We start from the raw sequence: 12744 nt of genomic DNA on the forward strand, positions 1-12744 counted from the left end.
CCTCCAGGCCCATTTTCTGAAGTGTCACGGGCACCTGTGATTCAAGTCCCAGCACAGACTTGCCTAGGATTTTGCAGGCCTAAAAGCAGTTTTTCACCCCAGTATGCTTCTTACTGCATAGTTACATGACCTTGGTCAACCCTATCCATCTCTCTCTGGTCCTGATCTACAAAGTGGCAGCTGTATCAGTGATGGCAAACCTATGGCACGCATGCCAAAGTGAGCTGTTTGTATCATTGAACGCTCTAAAAGGTTCACCATCACTGACCTAGGTGATCATGACAGTCGCAGCTGTGGCCTGGCAGATGTCAGTGGCATTCCCACTGCATTCCAAACACTTCTGCACGGACATTCCTGAGGGTGCCAGTGAGCAAAGCAGTTCTTTCCCTTGTGGAGACAACTGTGTGGTATGTTATAAATAATAAGGATGTGCCCACTCAAGGAGTGGGAGCTGTGGGAGAGCTGTGGGAGGCAAGGTGGGCACAGCAGGGGAGCTTGGCTGAGTCAGCTGAGGTGGACGATTGCATGGGGCAGCTTTGTGGTGGGAAATAGGGCTCAGGTATGGGTGTGACAAATTTGGGGTTTCTGCAGGCCATCAAACTGGAAATTTGCAGCAGCTGCTGCATATGTGAATCTGCCATCTGATAAGAAACCACACTGAGTGCATAGGTTTTGAGAACTCACCCCTCTGACCTTCAGCCAGGCCCTGAGTCTTTCCGAGCCTTAGTTTCCCTGAGTGGTCAGATAGTGTTTATCACCCCAGCCACTCCAGGAGTGGAGCCAGATCTGACAGCCTGCTTTGAGACCAGGCAGCAGAAGGCATGACCATGGGGGCACATACCATGCTTATATGGTTTCCATTCAAAGCAGTGAGGTTTTGGCCTCACTAAGTGGGGACAGAATACCTTCTTGTGGCTATTTTGAGGTGGCTAATGCATGTAAACAGCTTAGAAGAACGCCTGTCCTGTAGTAACACCTGTTAGTGGCTCTTTCCCTTTGCCTCTTTCAGATAAGTTCCTTTGGCCAAGGTTCTCACCTTCTTTCCCCAGCCTCCGGGTCAGCACAGCCCTTCTTTTTTTTTTGTTACTGGGGATTGAACTCCAGTCCTTGCACTTGCGCAGCAGGCACCGAAACCACTGAGCTAAATCCCCGGCCAGCACAGCCCTTCAAACTCAGTCTTAGGAGGACGCAGAAAGGAGCCTTTTCTTGCATAAAAGCTTCTCACGCTGAAACAGCAAGCACATTCCCCACATCTCCCCCCGCATTAGCGAGAAAGGTGTCCTCCTCATTACCCTCACTCTGCTAGCCCAGCTCCTCGAGGGAGTAAGAACTCACCTTGTGAGCCCCACACTGGCTCCAGAGCTGTGAGCAGGAGTCTGAGCCCGACCTTCTGTTAACGCTCCTCCCACCCCACCAACCTTCCTCCCAGCCTCTCCCCAGACAACCGGCCCGTCTTGCACACTGAGTCATCTGTTCTTTCTTTTGTTTCAGGTCCAAGTATGAGGAAGATAGGAGGTGAGTGAGTTCATGGTGGAAGGAGGGGGTCTGAATTTCTGTGCTTTCCATTTCCACCCCCACAAGGGAGTCCCTAGTGTTGTAGGGCCGTGGGCCGTGCACAGGTAGTACCCGGGTGACACGGCAAAAGAACACACAGGGCTGTAAGATGCAGGCCCCTGGTGCTCAGCTGCCCCTGGGGACGTTGGTCTGCTCCTCACTGTGAAGGCACCAGGCTGCCCTCATGGCTGACACCCCGGGCCCGCTTCCACTTCTCTACCCAAGGGAGCCCTGAGCCTCCCTTCCCACTTCTTGGTCTAAGCCATTTCCAGAAGTGATGGTGATGGTCGGCGTCAGCCTGTGTTGGCAGCACTTGCACGGGGGAGCTGGGTATAATGCGTTTTCTCTTGGCACATACTTTTTTTTTGCATTCTATATACTTAACCTCATTTTCTCTCATTAGCTGGTGTTAAAATGAGTCTCCACTCTCTCAGCACACACACTTAAACAGAGAGAAGATGGGGTTACTTCTGTTTAAGAGAGCAGTAAAGAGGCCTGAAGCTTTGCTGCATTCACTCCACAAAGTGAAAAATCTGCCTGTGGAACTGTAGGCCAGATACATTTTTCTGCCAGGGCTTTTATTTTGTACAGGGGATTGAACTTGGGTCCTTGCGCGTGTGACGCAGGCAGCGGCACCACTGAGCTAAATGCCACCCTGCCAGGGCTCTGGACAGTATCATCTGTGGCAACTGGACGCTCTTTGACAGTTCCTGCTGTCTTCTCCCTATTCCTCGAGATGGGAGGGCAGTGACAGCATTATGGCTTGGCAGAGGCGGGTTGGCAGCTCTCCTTTCCCCTGCTAACCCACTGTCTGTATGCCTGAGGAGGTTAGCTGCAGGCCTCAACCAGTCCTGCGTCTGCCAGGGCTTCACCAGCTAGTCATTGCTGACATTTTAGGGAGCTGATGACCGTCATCCTCTCATTGAGGAGAGTTCTGTGTGGAGAAGATTTCTTGCAGGAGTTGTACCAGCCAAAACTTTGGGCTAGTATCTGCTTGCTCTCCCATTTGCTAATTCCAGACTTCCCTCTGAATGCCTTGGCCCATAACTATCTGCTCACCCTGTTCCCAGGTGGCTGCGAGGGGACTGTTTGGAGCAGCATTTGGCCCTTCTCCCCAGTGGTGGAGAACACAGCAGTCTTTCTGGTTAAGGTGCTGTTCTCTCTTGCAGTGTGCCCATGAGCTTTGCCCTCAACACGTACGTGAGCCATACGGGAATCCGTCTTCGGGAGTCGCGACCCTCCAGCACAGCTGAAAAGGCCCAGTCTGCCCCTGACAAGGACAAGTGGCTGCCCTTCTTCCCTAAAGCCAAGAAGGTGACAGCTACCCTGATGCATAACTTCTTCTCTCAGAGCAGCTCTCTGCACGGAAGTAGACCAGGAGAGCCGTTTTGTAGCTCTCTAGCCACCTCCCTCCAGCTTGGGATGTGGGGTCCGGCAGAACCCCAGAGTAGAGTGGTCTTCTGCAGCCCCTAAGCTGGCCAGAGGTGAACACGCTCATTCAGGCTCAGGCGAAAGTCCACTTTCCAGCCACTTGTTCAGGGCCAGTCTGGGGCAGGGGTAGAGTGATGAGCAGCTGTGTCTGGGGAACCAGGCCCCCTCCAAACGCCCATGTCTCCTGTCTCAGCAGAGCAGCAATTCCAAGAAAGAAAAGGATGTCTTGGAGGACAAGAAGCGAAACCCCATCCTCAAATACATTGGGAAGCCCAAAAGCTCCTCTCAGAGCAGTAAGTATTTGGGAAGCAGCAGCCTCAGGCTCACCTTGGCCAGAGACCCCAGCCCCAGGTCTTGGAAAGGGAGCTCAGAGCCCACTGCAGCCACTGGGCAGCCATGACATGGAAGATGTTTTCATCTGGGCAGAGGCGGTCTGGCCGTGTGCACTGCCTCTCCCTTCACCTGTGGGATTCACCTGTACTCCTGAGTTTTAGGAACAATTATGGGCCTTTCCTTGGGAATTTTGTCTATTAAGTAGAACTAGGTGAGTAGCTGGGCATGGTGGTGCATGCCTGTAATCCCAGCACTCGGGAGGCTGAGGCAGGAGGATCACGACAAGTTTGAGGCCAGCATGGGCTCCATAGTGAGTTCAAGGCCAGCCTGAACTACATAGTGAGACCCTGTCTCAAAAAAAAAAAAAAAAGAACTAGGGTCCCAGAGGTTTCTTTGAGCCACCAGAAACCCAAACCTCAGTGGACCCTGTCACTGGCTCTTCCCAGCTGTGTGCCCTGTGTCTGGGCATTGGTCGGTGCTGGCCCTCGCTGTCAGTGTCTTAGGTCTCGAGCACTGGGGAGTCTGTAGGGCACAGTAGAGCGGGCCTGGTGCCCTTTCTGAAGTGGCTGCATTAGGGGAGGGGGAGGAAGGGACTCTTTAGATTCTCCTTGAGTTTTGCCACTACCTTTTTGTTTTCCAGCTTGATGTAATTTTTATTTTGGCTCTTGAAGCATCAGTTTGACATTTCATGGTTTACTTTTGTTTTTCTTTGTTTTTCTTTTAGCATTTCATATTCCCTTGTCCCCTGTGGAAGGTAAAAGGACTATTTTATTCGGGTGTATCTGCATTAGCATCAAGTTTCCATCTCCATGTCTCATCATGCCCTTTCCGTCTCCTCTCCATTCTGCCCCCTTTCTTCCCTCCCTTTCTTCTCTCCGTGTCTCTTGTGTGTCCCTCCTTGTTGCTGTGGCTGCCCTGTGACACAGACCCCGAGCTCCTGCCCAGGTGCTGGCGGGAGGCCTTGTCTGCTGACCTGGGCTCTGGTGGGTGGAGCTTCCTATGGTTCTGGCAGAGACCAGCCTTCGAGGTCCTTCACGGTTTTCCCCGGGAGAAGCTGGGGCCTTTTTCCAGCTCTGCCACCTTTCCACGGATGAGCTTTCGAAAGTCGGGGCTCTGCATAAGTGAGGGAAACCCTCAAAGCCATGGTGTGCTGTGGTGAAGCAGAAGCAGGAGTGCCTCAGATTTTTATTGTCAACTGAAATAATAAAAGTCCTTGTTTTTTGAAGAGTTTGGGTTATTTTGGGATTTGGTAGGTTTTGTTTGGTTTGGGTTTTTTTTAGTAAATTTTGAGTCTCTCAGTTTTTCTTATATTTGTATGATCTACTTTGCTTAAACTCTTCAGTGTAGTGTAGTACATCATCTCTTTGGCTCTTCTTTTTTGGAGGGTTTGGTTTTTTCTGTTTGTTTTGTTTTTTTGAGACAGGGTCTCACTCTGTAATTCAGGCTGGCTTTCAAATCACCATGTACCCCAGACTGGCCTCAATTCTCAGTAATCCTCCTGCTTCAGCCTCCCAAGTGCTGGCATTACAGCGTGCGCCACCACACCCTGCTCTTGTGGCTCTTAACTGCCAGCACTGTGGAATGAAAGCAGCTGAAACCGAACAACCCTAACTATTTTAGAAGGCCTGACGTCATCTAGAATCTGTATACTAAAGAAAAATACCTGATGACAGGGCCAAGGATGCGTGTAGCTCAGTGGTAGAGCCCATCCCAAGCGTATGTAGGCCCTGACTTCTCTCTCCCCACCATCAGAACAAATAGTAATAGCACAGATAATCGAATGCACTAACCCACAAGGAGCTTAGAACCTGCATGAAAATGACACAGAATTGGACGAGTTCGTTCCTGTTAGTGAGGTCCATCTGTATGCAATTCAGTAATGGTTTTTAGGTTCTGTAGTAATTAGAACAGTCAGGAAACTGTTCTGTCGCTAGGGTTCATTGTGTTAGAGTCGCTGTTTGCACAGTTAGTGAGTATGGTATGTCCCTACACTCCTTACGCTCTCCCTTGCCAACTTTTTTCCCTAGTACTAGGAATCGAACTCAGGACCTTGCGCTTGCCAGGCAGGCATGGCACCACTGAGCTACATCCCCAGCCCCCATTGCCATCTTTTGTTTGTTTGTTTTGGGTTTTTTTGGTACCGGGGATCAAACTCGGGACCTTGTGCTTGCACAGCAGGCACCGGAACCACTGAGATAAATCCCCAGCCCCTGTTTTGTTTTTTGTAGTCCTAGGGATTGAGCCTAGTAGGTACTGAGCTATATCCCCAGGCCTTTTTACTTTTTGTGGGTTTTTTTTTAGTTTGGGGATTTTGTTTTGTTTTGCTTTCAAAGTATGACTTTACTAAACTGCCCAAGCTGGGCTTGAAATTTGTAATCCACTTGCTTCAGCTTCCCACAGTGCTGGGATTGCTGGTGTGCACCACCCTACCTAGCCCTTTCCACTTTTGTTTTTTATTTTGAGACAGTCTTTCGAAGTTGCCCAAGCTGACCTCAAACTGGCAAGCCTCCTGCCATAAAACAACAAAAATAATTACTTAAAAGTAATTGTTTTAACCAGGTTTGGTGGCATACGGATATAATTCCAGTTACTTAGGAGGCTGAGGCAGTATTGAAAGTTCACCAGACTAGGTGACATAGCAGGAACCCTGTCTCAAAACAGAAACTTAAGTGTTGGGAGTGTAGCTGAGTGTGAGGCCCCTCGGCTCAGTTTCCAGTATCACAGCAATAACAACAGCAAAATCGTCCTATAAAACAGTAGGAAAAAAACATAGCCTTGGAGTCCAGGCCCGTATTTCCAACCCAGGGTCTGGAGAATGCTAAGCAAACATTCTGCCACTTAGCTGTCCCCCAGCCCCAGGCCCAGGGTCAACAGGAACTTCTCACCAGCCCTGCCAAGGAGGGCCTGAGACAACAGCAAGCCATAGAAGCCAAGCAGATCCACCAGGAGCTTGCTTTGTGTCCACTTTTGTGAGGGAACAGGAATGCTCAGAGTAGAATTAGGTTGCCGACCCCAGGGTCAGGATAAGGATACCAAGTGTCTTTGAGACCAACCAACCATGTCACCCGATTGCATGATTTGATTTAAGATTCCAGAATCCCAGGGCATCAAATAAATACCTATCGTATCTGGAGATCAGACACATATCAATGCTAGAAAAAGCCTCAGTATGGAAAGTGCTTCAACTTTGAGGATCACTTATCACCTCTGCTCGTCTGATAGGCTAGCAACATAATTAATTCGCTTTTATTTAGTTTATTATCGTTCAGGGACTGGAGGAAAGGGAGCAGAAGCTACTAGTGAAACTTTGCCCCTTTAAAAATGTCTCTCCTGCTTCCCCTTGTTACTCTAGGTCCCTCAGTCATACCAATGTCATGGCCATTGCGTAACTCTGTCCAGAACACAGTTGGCCTGTGGGAGAGGGAGCAGTGACTCACCCTGGTGGCATTCAGTTGAAGGGTGCCCCGGCTTCCCACATCACCCCAGCCAGGGTGACTCTGGGCCGCCTTGGCATCTGCAGTGGCCCTGTAGCCAGATGCACATTGAGTCTGGGACCAGTATGTCTAGTCCTGACCTTCAAACGGTGGGCCAGTCCCTGTCCCTCAGGGATACACACAGCCACTCAATATGGTTGGGAAAAGTGCGGGTTATAAACTCAGAGGATAGCAGCCAAATGGTTTTTGTTCTCTGTGATTTAGAAATGTCCCTATGAAAATCAGATTTTGAGACAGGAAAGTGCAAGTCTGTATGTGTAGGTATCAGACTCTGAAGAGGGTTAGTGTGGTTACAGTCAGGCCTGAACCCCTAGAGTGCTTATACCAACCCCAAGCCCACCCCACTGGGCTCAGCCCTGCTGCTGTCTCACTGGACTCGGAGCCCAGCTCTGACCTCAGATGAGCTAGCTGCTGCGCCCAGGCCCCTGTCTTCTGTCGAGTCTCCTGTACCATGAGCGCTCTGTCTCCCTGAGCAGCATCCGTTTCCATTCCATCCGAGCTTGGAAAGGAGCTGACTTCGAATGCCACAGAGTGACATCTCTGCTCTGTCCCTCCTGGGTCACCTCTCAGAGCCTGATAAAGGGTCTTATTCTAACCTGGGTCCCAGAGTGAGGACAGAAAAGAAAGTCAGAGAAAGATAGAAATAAGGAAGTCTTAAAAGTAATAGAAGTTTGAAAAATGCCTAATAGAATTTGTGTGGATGTGTTTTTAGTCTTCTGTGGGTTTTTGTTTTTTGGGTTTTGCCCATCATGGGGCTCTTAGGAAAAATCTAGTTATGGTTTTCAAGCAGAAGCACTATTGTAATGAAGAATGAGAGCCAAAAGAGGACTTCATAGAAAATGTGCTTCTGACCCCCTCAATTCACATATGAGGAAAGAGTAGGCTTGGAAAGGTAGCGGAACTGCCCAGGGCCACTTCTGTGCAGTCATAGGAGAGCCGGAACTAGAGCCACGTCTCCCACCTCCTGGCCCCATGCTGTTCTCATCCATGCTTACTCGTTGCTGTCTTCCGGGCTAGAAGGGATTGAGTGCCCCAAGAAGTCATCCTGGAACAAAAGGCATAGTGTTCTTCATTTTCTTTTTGCCTGCAGTCAAGCCGGGCAATGTAAGGAACATCATTCAGCACTTTGAGAACAGCCAGCAGTATGATGCCCCAGAACCGGGGACACAGCGACTCTCCACCGGAAGCTTTCCTGAGGACCTGCTGGAGAGTGACAGGTAGCAGTGGCTGGATGGACTTGCCAGCCGCCCCAGGTGCAGAGCTCGGACAGGGTTTGGCGCTGAAGTTTCATTCTAGCTGCCTGGCCCCTCCCCACTGGACTGTAAGGTCCCCCAGTGGAACTTTCTCCCCACCCAGAGAGCCGCAGACCACACACCAATGTTGGTTATAGGCAAGTGGAGGAGCAAGCAGAGAAGCAGAGCCCGACCAGGAACCGCATGCTTTAAAGCTGTCCTTCAGACCCACCTCCTCCATCCCAAGACTAAGCGAGTGATACTGTGTGGCAGATAATCAGGAAACCCTAAATGACAAGGAGAAAGAAAATCTCTGCCTGCCAGTGAAAAAGAGCTGGAGAGGAGGTCCTGCTAGACTCACTAAGGACACATGGTATAAATGGGCACCAGGGGTCCACTTCAGCACAGGGACGCAGGTTGATTGGTTCAAAATACACTGCTCTTCCCTTTCCAAGCAAAAAAGGGGGAGTTGAGACTGGCATCTGTCATGTCCGTATCTCCACCAGGTTCTGGCTGGAGCTCTTCTCAGGTGCTCTACGGCTTACTTGCTCTTGAGTGTGGCTTAACAGTCAGGTCATGCTAACCCTTAAAGATTGCCTATGTCGGAATACCCGTGCAGGTTCCTCAGGTCACCCTGGGGGTACAGTACTGTAGCCACGTATACGGGAAAATAATTCTGTGTACAGAAACAAGTCAGAGCCACGGAGCTGGAGTAGGGGCGGGCGCAGCGGCAGTCCCTAGGTAACAGTGTGAGCATTCCAGCCATTTGCCTTTAAATAACTAATTATCAAATTGTAGGTCAAACATTCCTGCTGGAGTGCAAGGTTCTTCCTTTGTATTAAGCCTTTATAAACTTAGCACATGTTAAGATTGTGCTATAAGGAGAACTGATAATGATTGGATTTGCACTGTGCGAGGAGGCAGAGTCCTGAGATCAGTGGGTAAAGACACGAGTAACGTGCAGTGGTCATGGTCACTTAGCCGTGTCAGATATTTGAAGAAGACGTTGTTGATACTTTGACGTTTGAGACCTTTTACGGATTTGCACTCTTGGCCTGGCCGGGTAAATTTGCCCTAGCTAGTGAGGTTTCCCAGGTCCCAAAGCTATTCTCAGCAGAAGTGTTTAGAGTCGATGCTTGAAAACTCAGTGACAATCCTGGGGGAACAGTGTTAGCAGTGAGGCAGGTCAGAAGTTGTGGAGCTCAACAGGTGTAAAGCGCCCTAGTTCCAGAAGGCAGTACCCTCAGAACTTAGTCCAGAGGTGGACTGCCGTGTTTCTTGGGAGCGTTACTCACTTCTCACCTCTGCAGCCTAGGAACCCTCCAGGGGAGGCTGTGGTGCTGACCTGACCCACTAAGGGACTGGTGAAAGTGTTCTAAGGTTTCTGAGGGGGAGTTGAGTAGGGGACTGCTTGGCAGACAAGCTCAGTCCCCAGGAGATGAGGCAGTTTGGAGAGATGATGAGTGGAGACCGAGGCCCTTGCCTCCCGCCTCCAGCATCGTGCTGTGCTATTAAGAGCTCTCCAGACATCTCCAGGCCTTCTGTGGTCTCAGAACAGAGCAGGATGTAGATTAGTAATAATGTCAGCCAAGGAACAGCCCTGCAGGGCCACAGCAGGGGGATGGTGGCACCATCCAGGGCAACTAGAGGTCACCGATGCCAGCTGTCTCCGGGCTGGTGCACTGCAGGACTCTGCAGGACCGAGAGCGACACCCACTTGGCAGCGTCTCCTCGAGTCCTGGAAACATTGGGGAGCCACGCACAGCGGGCAGGGATGGGCTCCTGCCTCTCCAGGGCCAGGCTTTCCCCAGCCTGTCTGCTCGCTGGGAGCGAACGGAAGCTTGGGAAGGGTGCTGTTAGGATAAGGATGGGAAAAATCCTCATCACAGCTGGGCCAAAATCCAGCAAGAGATAGCATGTTCTAACAGGCAGTGTGGGGGATCCTAGACTTAGTATGTGCAGATGGTGACTCTGCTCCCCTGTAAAGATCTTGTCAGGAAAGGACTCACCGAAAGCAGTCAGAACGATGGCAGTGCAAAGCAGAGGCAGGTGACTGCCACTGGACAGCCCCAGGGCCGGGAGGTGAGATGTCCCTGACGAGGGACTGTGATGCCACAAGTCTGGTTCCCTTGGCCCCCAGTTCGGCCTTCCCGTTGTAACCCTTTCTCAGGCCAGAATGAGGAGAGACTGGCCATCGAGACAAGGAGGTGTTTAGGGCAGCGAGCATGGTTGTCACTGAGCAGCTTCTGCCCGGGTATTTGGGGCCGCACAGGGTGGGTGGAGCAGAGCCTGCGCCGTCCAGGCGCCCTTGAAGTGGGGCGGCAGTTGGAGGCTGAGCGGGATTTTCCTGGCCTCCCCCAGCTCTCGCTCGGAGATCCGCCTGGGCCGCTCCGAGAGCCTCAAGGGCCGGGAGGAGATGAAGCGGTCTCGGAAGGTGGAGAACGTGCCCCGCTCTCGCAGTGATGTGGACATGGATGCTGCTGCCGAGGCCACGCGCCTCCACCAGTCAGCCTCGTCGTCCACCTCCAGCCTCTCCACCAGGTGGGCAAGCGAGGCTGCTCCGCCCAGGGCACTCGGGCCAGGCTGGGACCCGGGTCCTGAGAGTCAGCACTTCTTCCCTCCGCAGGTCTCTGGAGAACCCAACCCCTCCCTTCACCCCCAAGATGGGCCGCAGGTGAGTGGTGAGCCTGGTGACTCACCTCTGCGTCTCCTTTTTGGGGATCAGGTTGGCAGGAGAAGGACGGGCCAACCTGAGTAGGAGTGAAGCTGAGCTGCCTGTCTATCCCCAGGAGCATCGAGTCCCCCAGCCTGGGCTTCTGCACAGATGCCCTCCTTCCCCACCTCCTAGAGGATGATCTGGGCCAGCTCTCTGATTTGGAGCCAGAGCCAGATGCCCAAAACTGGCAGCACACCGTGGGCAAGGATGTGGTGGCCGGGCTGAGCCAGAGGGAGATTGATCGGCAGGAGGTCATCAACGGTGAGAACAGGCCCGCCACCCTGCTTGCACTTCTGTGGGGAGGGGTCCGGGGCACCAGGACACAAAGCAGGAGGTGAATAGGGTAGGGCCGGGCAGGGGGCCGAGGTGCACAGCAGTTTCGGCCTTAAGGCAAGAGAAAAATAGCTGTGTGATCTGAAACCAGCACTCCAGTTCCCCCCAACCCGAGGGTGGTATGGGAACCAGATTGTGACTCCAGATTCTTACTGACCTGTTTTCTTTCTGCCTCTCAGAGCTGTTCGTGACTGAAGCATCCCACCTGCGGACACTTCGGGTCCTGGACCTCATCTTCTACCAGCGAATGAAGAAGGAGAACCTGATGCCCCGGGAGGAGCTGGCCCGGCTCTTCCCCAACCTGCCCGAGCTCATAGAGATTCACAGTGAGCAGCCCCAGCCCCTCCCAACCTGCCCGCCAGCGGCTTTCCATTCTGCGGGTTCCCCTGCCCTCCCCCTCACCAGATAGCCGCACTGGACATGAGAGGAAACTCAGTGACAACGTCATAGGAGCTCCCCAGGTCCCCCCAAAGTAAAACAGTTTCCAGACCATCCCCCTTGGGACTTCTGTCAGCGATCCTTTCTTTTCCAGTCACCAAGGGTGTCCCCGGGCATTTGTTTCTCCTCTCTTCGTCCCAGATTCCTGGTGTGAAGCCATGAAGAAGCTCCGGGAGGAGGGCCCCATCATCAAGGAGATCAGTGACCTCATGCTGGCTCGGGTATGGCTCGACCTTCCCCGCGTGGCTGGGTGGAGATGGGATTAGCAGGGGTGGGAGTGACCAGGGGCTGGACCCTGGTGGCAGCTGTGATGCCCGGGCCGTGTCCACTCTGCCTTTTCAGTTTGATGGCCCTGCCCGAGAGGAACTCCAGCAAGTGGCTGCGCAGTTCTGTTCCTATCAGTCAATAGCCCTAGAGCTGATCAAGACCAAGCAGCGCAAGGAGAGCCGCTTTCAGCTGTTCATGCAGGTATGTCCCAAGCCGGGCCTCAGTCCCTCCTCCCCAGCAAGTTCGCCAACAATCTCCTGACTCCCTTCCTGGCCCCAGCCTCCCCTCTGGCTGTGGAGGACACTCAGCAGCGTCCTCACCCCACGTGCCCCTCTGGTGTGACACACGGCACCCTCTAGAGCTAGATCACCTTGGTTGAAAAGGACATTGGATTAGCAGCCAGAGGGCCTGGCTCACCCACCAGAGCAGTCTACATGCGGCTGAGTCTCAGTCCCTCATCTGTAAAATGGGGACGAGACCTGCCCCATCTCTTTGAGCCCTGTCGCTTCCTCGGGCTGACGTCACCCTGCCAGCGCACCGCCATTATGGAGTGACCATCTGGTGTTGGGCCCATGTGCCACTAAGCCAGCCCAGCCACAGTTGCAGTTGTTCTGTGTCCAGGAGGCCGAGAGCCACCCTCAATGCCGACGGCTGCAGCTCCGAGACCTCATCATCTCTGAGATGCAGCGGCTCACCAAGTACCCACTGCTGCTGGAGAACATCATCAGACACACCCAGGGTAAGCATGGGGGCCGGGGCACAAGCCCTCGCCTGGCAATGCCTTGCAGCCTTAGCAAGCATGGGACCTTGTGGTCCTCAGTGCCTTCATCCTTGTCTTGTTTGACGTCTCCAAGAAAATGTTCATAAATGTGCTTCAGAAAATGCAAGGAGCTCAGCAGTGGAAAGCGTGAGGACCCCCACTGGCCGGAGTGGCCTCCATACAGAT

The 12744-nt window shown here is 52.6% G+C and overlaps 1 protein-coding gene across 15 annotated transcripts in view; it reads left to right on the forward strand.

Annotated features, from left to right (window-relative positions):
* Arhgef11 (Rho guanine nucleotide exchange factor 11) overlaps positions 1–12744 on the forward strand; it is a 118085-nt gene that overhangs the window by 96184 nt on the left and 9157 nt on the right. For 8 of the 15 annotated variants that reach the window (XM_087203415.1, XM_087203413.1, XM_087203420.1 and 5 more), the window contains 12 exons: positions 1492–1515; positions 2724–2868; positions 3179–3278; positions 4043–4072; positions 7903–8029; positions 10406–10585; positions 10671–10718; positions 10834–11021; positions 11273–11419; positions 11673–11752; positions 11874–11999; positions 12420–12537. In XM_087203415.1, coding sequence (XP_087059541.1) covers positions 1492–1515; positions 2724–2868; positions 3179–3278; positions 4043–4072; positions 7903–8029; positions 10406–10585; positions 10671–10718; positions 10834–11021; positions 11273–11419; positions 11673–11752; positions 11874–11999; positions 12420–12537 — 1313 coding nt within the window. The remainder of the gene's footprint in view (positions 1–1491; positions 1516–2723; positions 2869–3178; positions 3279–4042; positions 4073–7902; positions 8030–10405; positions 10586–10670; positions 10719–10833; positions 11022–11272; positions 11420–11672; positions 11753–11873; positions 12000–12419; positions 12538–12744) is intronic. The other 7 variants (XM_087203412.1, XM_087203422.1, XM_087203417.1 and 4 more) reach the window with 3 other exon arrangements.

Source organism: Heterocephalus glaber, unplaced genomic scaffold, assembly GCF_053883595.1.
Source record: "Heterocephalus glaber isolate CG9 unplaced genomic scaffold, H.glaber_assembly_v1.0 deba00001795, whole genome shotgun sequence".
Taxonomy (NCBI): Eukaryota; Metazoa; Chordata; class Mammalia; order Rodentia; family Bathyergidae; genus Heterocephalus; species Heterocephalus glaber.